Genomic DNA, 10,868 nt, shown 5'->3' on the forward strand with positions numbered 1-10,868 from the left:
GTCCGTCACTGAAAGCGGTCTCCCGCTCCGCGGCTCGCGGTGCCGGCCGGCTTCTCCCGGAGAAAAGCAGCTCGAAGGGCGTGGGTACGGTGCCGCGCGGGACTGGTGAGGCTGCTCTGTGCTCTCAGCCCCGCCGGAGTCCGCTCACTGCCGCGCGGCAGGCGCCCCGCCCGCCATGGGAACGCTCGCTGAGGCGGCGGGAGCGGCGGACGGGTCCGCTGATTTCCCGGAAGCCGCGGCCGAGAGCAGACGTGTCGCTGCCATGGCGGACGGAGCGCGGGTAGAGCTGCTGGAGCGCCGCGTGCGGGAGCTGGAGCGGGAGCTGGAGCTGGCCCGGGGCGGGCGGGCTGCGGCGCGGGCCCGCATCGAGACCATGAGCTCGGAGGTGACGGACTCCAACCCCTACAGGTGCGGGCTGCGGGGGACGGCAGAGGGAGGGAGGAAATGAGGTTGATGAGAAAACGCTGTAAGTCGTCGCCGACCTGCCGGCGTATCACAGAATCACAGAATGGATCCGGTTGGAGGGGACCTCAAAGCCCTCTCAGCCCCGACCCCTGCCGTGGGCAGGGCTGCCACCCACCGGGTCAGGCTGCACAGGGCCCCATTCGATCTGGCCTTGAGCACCTCCAGGGATGGGGCACCACAGCTTCTCTGGGCAGCGTGTGCCAGCGCCTCACCGCCCTCTGAGGTCTGGCCACAGTACTCCAGATGGGGCCTTATGAGGGCAGAAGGAGACAGTCACCTCCTGCTCCCTGCTGGCCACCCCTCTGCCAATGCTGTCTGGAATACTGTTGACTTTCTGAGCTGCAAGCACACACTGCTGGCTCGTGTCCAGCTTTTTGTCCCAAGCCTTCTCCACAGGGCTGCTCTCAAGTACAGACTTCTCCCAGTCTGTACAGGCAGCTGGGATTGCCCCAACCCAAGTGCAGCACCTTGGATTTTACCTTGTTGAACATTGGTTCACTGAAGGAAAAAAAGTGTAGGCTTGCTTTCTGTAAATCTGGGATCCATTTCCTGAAGTAGCCTTGGGTCTTCGTGAACTCGCTGGTGTTACTCATACCAACTGAATAAGCATTTGAGTTCTGCTGGGTCAGTACTATCTTGCTTTTGCCAATAGGGAAGTTTTAGCTGTGTCCATTAGACTGTATCCGGTGGCAGTCACAGCTGCAGTGAAAACAGCAGGGCTGAGTTTACTGTTTGGCCGCCTTACTTTTCAAAGCAAAGGTAGTTTGCAGTTTTAAATACCTGAGGAGCAAAGTTTCTTTTAGAAATATAGAGATCATTTTGGTTATAATGATGCTGTTTTTCTTTGTAGTCGCTTGATGGCATTAAAAAGAATGGGAATTGTCAAAGATTATGAGGTAAGTGTGTATCTATCTGCATTAAAACAGCCGTGTATTTCCACCTCTCCCCACTCGCTCTGGCCCCACAAGGTTCAGTGTTGATGCACTGACCTGTATGTTATTTCTTTCCACAGAAAATCCGTACTTTCACAGTTGCAGTAGTAGGTGTGGGTGGAGTTGGCAGCGTGACTGCTGAGATGTTGACAAGGTGTGGCATTGGTAAGGTAATATGAGTTTTCTTGTACTTCTTCATAGAAGATAGACCAGTCCTCTTTTTAAGAGTTAGATTGGATTTTCCTCCGTTGATTTTGCCCAAATAAAAGTACTATGAAGAAAGCACTCATGAATGGCATTTAAATGAAATAAATGAAGAGTCTTAAGTCTGCATTTTTCTTACACTAATAACATTTATTGAGTTCAGGCTTAGTCCTTTATCATGTGAACTGTTTGATTCTTGTCTTCTCTGCACTCTTTCAGGAGTCCATCTGTCTAATCATCATGCCAGAGTATTGTAAGAGGAAAACAAAACAAATGAAAAGAAGGGGATAGCTCACATAGAAGATTAAGTCCTATGTTATAAGTTAATACTCAAGAAATTGAACTGCAGCAGATGTCAAATGTATTTTTACCACAAGAATTAGTTTATCATGTGACACAGCTAAACATTTAGCAGCAGTTAAAAATAACTGATATGAGTATAGATATCAAGAACCTATAGAGTTAACATTACAACGTGTTCTTTAAAAGGAGGAATTTGGGGAATGGTTTAGGTGTTCGTATTTCCAGGTGAAACTTCACCATTTACTCTTGGAACTTTTCTTAATTAAGAATTTTCTTAATACAAAGATGATGTAGTTTTTTTCATTACAAAGTATATTCCCCCTTCCTCTGCAGGAGCAATTCCTGTAGACCAGCGTCCTGTACCTAGAAAGGATGCTGGAGTATTGATTCAAAATTCGTAACAATCAACATATATGAGTAAACTGTAGGCATTGTTTATGAAGAACTACATGCCAAGACACAAGTGAAAGAAATGACACATTCTAGTTAATGCCAAAATGGCAAGTAGGAATGTGAGAACAGAGTTGATAGTGTCCATGTTAATAATCTCTCTAATCTCTCGACTGTATTTAGTTTAGACCAAATGAACAGATTGCTTATTTATGTATTTATTTAAACAGCAGCTGTTTAAAACGGCTTGTTCTAGAGCTCTATTTACAGAGTGTTTGGAGGTTCACGTATGTTAATACAATCTTTATTGTAGCTTCTTCTGTTTGATTATGACAAAGTGGAACTGGCAAACATGAACAGACTCTTCTTCCAACCTCATCAAGCTGGATTAAGTAAAGTGCAAGCAGCAGAGCATACCTTGAGGTATGACTTACAGAAGTGGATATCTAACTATATCTATCCAGGATCCTGCTACAGCAAACCAATGTTTCACACTTAATCACTTACCAAGTAGCATGGTCTAATGTGGAAATTTGAGAATAAAACAGTTGGGGGAATGGTTGATAGTTTAAGGACGCTTTTATGCTGCCCAGCACCTTAATGTGATTCAACTTTTCACATTTAGCTAATTTTGCTCAGAAGTTTAATATAAATTGTCACATTTCAGTGTCTAGGTTGGTTGTTTTCATTTGCTTGGGGGTGGGAGGAGGGTCTCTTTATCTAATCTGTGATTTTTTTACAAGTATGGGAGTATTCTAGGCTTCAAAATGGAACCTAAAGACTGTAGCAGTACTCGTGAAGTTGGGGAGTGAAATGCAAGTTATTGTCTTTATTAACATTGCCTCATTTTATTTCTTCGATAAGAAATATTAATCCAGATGTGCAGTTTGAAGTACATAACTACAACATCACAACACTGGACAATTTTGAACACTTCATGGATAGAATAAGGTAAAATATATATTGTAATAGATAACCATTTTTCCTGATGTACTTTATTATGAGTGTATACTATATAAAAATTATATTAATATAAAATGCCCTTATATTTAAGTTCCAACTTCAGTGTGCTACTATTCCTGCTGCAGAGTTAAGCTGCTAGTTGTATCTTGTTTTGTATTTGCACAAGTTCTGTTAGAAGTATACTTCCCCTGTGCTTCTGTACTTTAAAGAAACACATGGATTACCATGCTGGTATTATGTTCTGCAAATATAAGTGTCATGCAAACTTCCGCTACTTATTTCAGTAACGGTGCACTAGAGGAAGGGAAGCCTGTTGATCTTGTTCTAAGCTGTGTGGACAACTTCGAAGCTCGCATGGCAATTAACACGGTAAGACCATAGGCATGAGTTTATGGAGGTCAACTTTTTAAAAATAAATTCTGATAGAAGTCGTAGAGACTACAAAAAAAGAGACAGACTTCAAGAATCTTCTAAGAAAGCTCCTCCTTAATTTAAGGAAACAGAATCTGATATTTTACCCCATTCTTGTAAGACGTATTTTGTGTAAATATAAGCAAAGTCTTTTAAGTTACTACCAGCTTATAGTTACTAGAAGAGTTGTGTTGTAAGTGCTTTCTGTATTTCCAGATTATCTTGTTTATAGAAAGGTACTGTCAAATCCTTGTAGGTTAAGTCTTACAAACTTTCCAATGCCATGTATCAAATTGTATACAACTTTTTGTAGACTAAAAACATCTTAAGGCTGTGTACCTAATCATCCTGTTTTGCTTTATAGTTAGCAATCAATGCAGGGTGAATGCCAAATGCATGGTTTCTGTTATCCTACAGCTAGCTTAATCTGCAGATTGTGTGCACTGAATGTACACAGATACTCTGGATCTGTGCCTCTAAAAGCATAGGAGAAAAAAAGAAAACACTTTAAAAGTAGTTTTTGCAATTAGACCCTGTAGTATGGGTCTAGTAACTGCATCTCTAATGCCTGTATTTGTTCAAAACACTCAGGTCCTCAGGAAATCACAAAGGCACAGCTTCATGGGAAGAGATTTAATTTATCCTTCAATTTGTCCTTTGATAAACAATTTCTATTCTACCTTCTTATGTTCCTCTTTTTCATCATAGCCTTTCTGTGTTAAAGCACAAGGGTCAATCTATTTAATCATTCTCAATTTACAGCATTTTTTTTTTTTCTCATTAAGCTTCTGCCGTGCTGATGTGTGTGTCTTTGTGTTTCTAAGGCCTGCAATGAACTTGGACAAATCTGGATGGAATCTGGAGTGAGTGAAAATGCAGTGTCAGGACACATACAGCTGATTGTTCCTGGTGAATCTGCTTGTTTTGCGGTATGTGGTCCTCAGAGGAACTGCTGGTTTCTTTCTTTTGAAATGGGACTGGGAGTATGAAGATCAGCTGTCTAGTGAACGTAATCTTGGCACAGATGATGGAGTAGCTTAAAATTGTGTGTGAGACCTAGTTGTTGGTGTGTTTTTGTTGTTTTTTTAGTTTTCTTCTTTAATGCATTCTGTTTAAACTGAATTTCTGTATTTCCCCTCAGTGTGCTCCTCCACTTGTAGTTGCTGCAAATATTGATGAGAAAACATTAAAACGAGAAGGAGTTTGCGCAGCTAGTCTTCCAACAACGATGGGTGTTGTGGCTGGAATTCTTGTACAGAATGTTCTGAAGTAAGTGTTTGAGTTGCTGCTAGGCAACATACAGCACCATAAGAGAACAGTTCCTTCAGGTTTCTTGAATAACGATGAATTTGGTTCTTTACCTATATTTATGACTTATTTACTAATGGTATTGGCATCATCGGACACGGCTGGTATACACACTGCTTGAATAGCTGGTGTTTTCATTTTGGAGCTGCACTCTTTTATATAACATCTCAGGGCAAGGAAAAGTCTTCAGTGTTTTCCCAAGAATTTCTGTTAGCCCATGCACATGTTTTTGAAATTTGACATTATTGAAATTTAAGCCTTTAGTCACATTTATACTTTGGAAACGAGATTTTATTTAGACATCTTTTAGCCTTAGCTTGCTTTTATCAGTTATCCAGAAAATTTTAGTTACAAAGAATAAAAAATGTTTGCAATTGTACCTGCAAACAGTGAAGCTCCATTTTTCAGCTGCACGGTGAGAAGTATTGTATAAAACTGCATACCAACAGGTAGTGTTCTTTAGTGAAGAATACAAACATTGTAGCTTAATTTAAATCTTTATTCTCATCGCAAGCATGACCCTATGTAAAGATAATTAAACTGCTTCTGATTCCTGTTGAAAATTCTCCCTTTGAAATACATGGCACCTGTGTGTTTTAAGCAATGGATTAGGGCACAGGGGAAAACTGCCTACCTCTTATTCTAAACATTTTTTTTTCTGAGATACTAGTTCACACACTTAGATGAGGAGTACCAGGCTATATGTTGATGCATTGCTGTTGTTGTCAGGTGACTACAGCTTATTTTAAGACAACTACAGCTTTCTTGGTCACTGGTATGAAAGTGTATTCTAAAAGTTCCTTGTCAGGTTTGTACCTGTGTGTAAAGACTTGCTTTCTCTGTTTGTGTTTCCAGGTATCTTTTAAATTTTGGTACTGTGAGTTACTATCTTGGCTACAACGCAATGCAGGATTTCTTTCCAACTATGGCTATGAAGCCAAATCCACAATGTAGTGATCCAAATTGCAGGAAACAGCAAGAAAATTATAAGGTAAAACTGGGGTTGTTCAGCCTGGAGGAAAGTATCTGTAAGTTCTCCCCTGGAAGAACTTGTAAGAGAAGCCTCTTCTCCAGGGGAGAACTTACAGATACTTTCCTGTATCCATGGGCAGCCTAAAGGAAAAAGCTGAGGGGGTACTCTCAGGGAGTATGGTGATAGGACAAGGATTAAATGGCTTTAAACTGAAAGAAGGTAGGTTTAGATGTTATGTAAGGAAGAAATTCTTTACTCAGAGAATGGTGAGGCATTGGCACAGGCTGCGCAGAGAAACTAAGGATGCTCCATCCATGAAAGTGTCCAGAGTCATGCTGGATGAGGCTTTGGGCAACCTGGTCTAATGTCAGGTGTCCCTACCCACAGCAAGGGGCTGGAACCAGATGGTCTTTAAGATTTCTTCTAGCCCAAACCGTTCTATGATTCTATGAACATGCTCAACCTTTCTGGCAGCTATATTATTGAGTGTCGATGGACTTTTTTTAATTTGCATGTAGTCTGCCTTCTTATGCCTAACAAAGTTCAAAATAATGACTGTGTATCTTAAAATAAGTGTAAATACTAGATTTGATCTTCCTTGCTGTTGAAAATTGAACTGCTGTGTATACTATATCTATTTTTTTTTCCTCAGATAAAAGAAGCTGCACAACCAAAACAAGAAGAAATAGATCAGGAAGAAGAAATAGTGCATGAAGACAATGACTGGGGTAAGAGGTCAGCTGATGACTAAGTGAAGCTTGATACTGGGAACAGCATTTAAATTCTTTGTTTTGGGTGAGGGAGCTTGGACTTTCATGCATCCCATTGTGTGTAACTTACATTGTGTAATTGCTGCTGGTTTTTCACAGGTTTTGACAGTAATACTAGAACAACTTAATATAGTTTTAATATAATGAGCACGTTTTAGGTTCAAAAGCTTAGCAATGTTTAAATAAAATACTTGGTTATTCTTATCTGGAAGTTATACGTATGAAAGCATTTCATTTATTGTAAAGGGAAAACGTGTAGCATTGATAATGAAGTAGTTGAAACTGAAGGTCTTTCTGCTTTAAATTCTTTTTCTATTTCAGAAAATTGGCTGGAATTTTGTTCTTGCTATAATGTAGTGATTAAAGAACTCTTTTAACTTCTAATGGAGTTCTCTATTCCTTTTAATGCAAAGGCATTGAATTGGTATCAGAAACTACGGAAGATGAGCTGAAGGCTGCTTCTGGTCCAGTACCTGATCTTCCTGCGGGAATTACTGTAGCATATACTATCCCAAACAAGGTAATATATTTATTACTTGCAGATACACTAATTTTTAAAATAAATCTTATAGATCAAATGTATAAGCTACTTTGGTTACCCTTCAAACCTTAAAATAAAGTATCATCTTAAACACGTCCAGTAAAACTGAAGCTCAGTACATTCAGCTGTTGTCTTCTACAGTTCTGTGTTTCCACGAATGTAGTTTTGAAACGATAGGAGTGAATGTATTTGTTGGGGTGGGAAGGCAAAGAAATGGGAATTTCTCAGCTGATATTTTCGTGACTGATATTTTTACCATCTTTATCACTGTAATAGTATGCACTGTCAAAATGCAGTTAGTATACTTGGGGAACACAGAATGTGTATGTTTTATGACTAGAACTTTCAAGCTTCAGTGAGAACAGAGTTTGCAATTTCTGGACCAGTGGGCTGTATTGAGTCTCATCTTGTAATGGAGTGCTCGGTTCTGGGAAAGCGTGGCATAACTGCAGTAAAGCTTGCTTGTGTAGATGATTTTGTGTGCTTCTTCTGTTGCTGACCTTTTCATCCTGTTACTGGTAGGAAGAGAATCTGACAGGTGAAGAAACAGTGGCCGAATCTGAAGAAAGTCTGGAAGAACTCATGGCCAAAATGCGGAACTTGTAGCAAAACTGAAATGGAACTGTTACATAGGTGGGAAGGAGATAGACTTATCCTTGTTTATATTTCCTTGTCTTTTCATGGTTTTAACATACAGAGTTGAGCTACTGTAAGTTTTAATTTTTCAGCATTGCTGGAGTCCAGATAATCAATGGAAAATTAAAGGAGATGGATGAGCTAAAAAAAATAAAAGTATGCATAGCATGTTATATGCGATATCAGGCTATGAAAATATAGTGTGGGACAAATGAAAGATGAAATCTGCTGGCTGGAGTGGATAGAATAGGTCAAGGGCAGCTGACAGCACCGCACTCATTGCGACTTTTGATATTCCATGCACTTGAGCTAGGTTGTTCACTGGACTCTGTTTAAAAGTCTTGGCATGGATTACGTTGTATGTATTTTCAGTGGGTAAATGTAACATTTCAGCCTTTTAATCAGCCTTAAACATTCCTGGTATGGATATATATAGATGTTAAACTTCCATGTTTTTTTCATTTTTTACTACTGCTTGTTCATAATCAGCTGCCTGTATGTGATAATATTTTGAGTATGAAGACTCATAGGAGTTTTTTGTTAGCAGGTAATTAGGCGTTTAACAGGCTGCATTTTGGCATGTCACCACTTCAGCAGGTGGATGCTTTCCATGGCAAAATCTGTAAGAATCAATAGTAACACTGGGATGCACGGGAGATTTTTCTCTCTCTGAAAATCAACTGTTTTAACTGGTTTCTGAACTATCCCCATCATATGGGCTATTTAATGTACTTAATCTACGTTTGTATAGGAAAGCTTCTAAAATCAGATGCTCTAAAGGTTTAGTGTTGCAAATATCTAAGTTGAGTGGCTGAGCTACTGTATTTGTCCTGTAAATAACATTAAGGCAGTGGTATTTACTTTAAATTATCATGTGTTAAACTGACCTGTAAGTGTACACGTTATGTAGTGCCAGTACCCTACAGACCTGGAAGTACCAATTTCAGATATTTCAGCTATGGATGTCTGATCCAGAACTTTATTACTACTTAGATTTGGCTTAGAAGAATGTAAATTGTAGTATCTCTGGTGATGCAAATACTTCTAACTTAGGCTGTCCACAAAACCTTTCTGCAGCACAGTGTAGCTAAGGTAGGATCTGCCTGTATGTGTGAGCAGCCTTATCCAAACAACAGGTAAAAAGAGTAATATTTTGGAGGTGCTTCTGTCTCTTATGGTAGCTTGCATAAAACGTTGGTTCTGATTTCATAGGAATGATTACAAGCTTCCAAATGTGTTTCCTCCACAGCTAATACAAGATTATGTTATGTATACAAAGATCATCTTAGAAGTTAGTGAGGGCTTTTTCTAGGGGAGGGGCACATTGTTCTGTAAAATGAAAGACGGTTTTAGATTGAGTTCAGTTTTGCAGAAAACATTTAAGAAATAAATTGTAAAGAGGAAAGGGAAATATGGAGATCATAAAAAAGGTGCATACTTGAATCAGTGTCAGTAATCCGTTAACACGGTCTAAGTGTTAATTAAAGCATTACATTCCTTTGTGAGATACTTTACCTTTCTATTGGGAACAGTAAAAGTGAGGCACACACTTGACTTGGGAGATTGAGGAAAACGGTTCTCTCATTTCTGCAAGTTTAACTAAACTGGGCTCTTAGCTACTTGGCTGACAGGACTACTGCCGCATGATAGCTTTACGGGAGGTAACTGTTTTACCTCCTGTAAACCATTTTACTTCATCTGTAGTTCTGTGAGCAAATTAATACGTTTTTGTTTGTGCACTTTCAAAGTATGCAAATACTCCTGTGTTACTTTCAGATGTTCAACCGCATATACAGGAAGAATTTGAAGCAGAAACTATTTGGAGAAGGTTGTTTGTTTCAGTGGTTAAAATTATTTAGAAATAAGCAGCATCAGGACAAAAACAAAAAGCAGCTTTAAGAATCTTTTTTCAGTTAAAAAGACATTTACAAGTATAATGTTTTCCATTAGGTTTTATGGTTGGAATATTTATTACTTCTTTTGTCATCAACTAACAAATTAAACGTATTGCAATGTTTTAGTCTGGCTTTGTTTGTTGGCGATCTTATAAACAAAGGTTTCTGTTTTCACTGTGTATCATGAATGTTACTGAAATGTTGATATTCTGTTCATGTGATTAAATCTCCATTGAAACTGAAGACTTTCTTTTTTGGGGTGGAACTCTCTATAAAAGTATTAAATAAATCACAACGTTTGGCTTATACTAGATTTACAACTTGCTTGGGTTGTTTTTTGTTGGTTTTTTTTTTTTAAATGCATAACTGTCTTAAGAATGTTTTGACCGTAGCTGCAAAGCTTATGGCCGACACACTGCCTGCAAGACTCTCCACTATTAATCACAGTCCCATTATGCTTTCTGTTAACATTTTTCTGTAGGTTGATAGAGAAAGCTTACTATTTCTTCTCTGTCTTTGCTAACTGGACCGTGGAAGGTCAAGATCTGCTCCTTCTAGGGCCTGAGTTTTTCTTCCAAAAGTAGCTATGTGACTGATAAAGAAACAGGAGGGAAGTCACTCAAAGGAAGAACGGTAATAATTCAAAACTAGAAGTCATTGAGCAGGGAAAGTTTGATAAGATAGGGGAGGTGTAGAAAGCAGTTTCCTATTTAAACAACTAGAAGCATTAAGGAAAACTGAGAGCAAGATATTTCACTGCACATGTTGAAGTCAGAACAGAGTTCATAGGCTAGCTCAGACATCTGTTAATTCATACTGTGGGCTTTAAGGAAGGATATCATCACACCTTAGAAGAGTAGACAGCAGAAACAAATAGAAGTTGAGAAGGGTGGAAAGGAGATTTCTTTTTCATTCTCCTTACTCCATAGCAATCCTACAAACATCAGTTTCTAAGGTGGCTGAAGTACAGTGGAAAAACGTCCTGTGATTAAAAAGCCTTTTTCTAAAGAGAAAAATGTCCAGAGTGCTGTTAGAAAGGATCAGCGCTTACTGCTACCTTGTCATAACTTCAGGAGC

The 10,868-nt window shown here is 39.4% G+C and overlaps 1 protein-coding gene across 3 annotated transcripts; it reads left to right on the forward strand.

The window, feature by feature from the left end:
- On the forward strand, positions 6–10,108 carry UBA5 (ubiquitin like modifier activating enzyme 5). Of its 3 annotated transcripts, none has more exons than XR_002435352.1 (12): positions 6–408; positions 1,316–1,361; positions 1,478–1,567; positions 2,608–2,717; positions 3,159–3,245; positions 3,542–3,626; positions 4,493–4,597; positions 4,810–4,937; positions 5,832–5,967; positions 6,602–6,684; positions 7,133–7,239; positions 7,783–7,824. XR_002435352.1 is itself a non-coding variant. In XM_021387683.1 (12 exons), the coding sequence occupies exons 1-12, from the start codon at positions 176–178 to the stop codon at positions 7,864–7,866; spliced, it is 1,287 nt and encodes a 428-aa protein (XP_021243358.1). In that variant the 5' UTR covers positions 6–175; the 3' UTR covers positions 7,867–10,104. The 3 variants fall into 3 exon arrangements, 2 of the variants coding, with proteins under 2 accessions (XP_021243358.1, XP_021243360.1); XM_021387683.1 differs by having other exon boundaries at positions 6,602–6,677; positions 7,783–10,104; XM_021387685.1 differs by lacking the exon at positions 6–408 and having other exon boundaries at positions 1,336–1,361; positions 1,478–1,562; positions 6,602–6,677; positions 7,783–10,108.

The sequence above is a fragment of the Numida meleagris genome, chromosome 2, assembly GCF_002078875.1.
Source record: "Numida meleagris isolate 19003 breed g44 Domestic line chromosome 2, NumMel1.0, whole genome shotgun sequence".
NCBI classification, from domain to species: Eukaryota; Metazoa; Chordata; class Aves; order Galliformes; family Numididae; genus Numida; species Numida meleagris.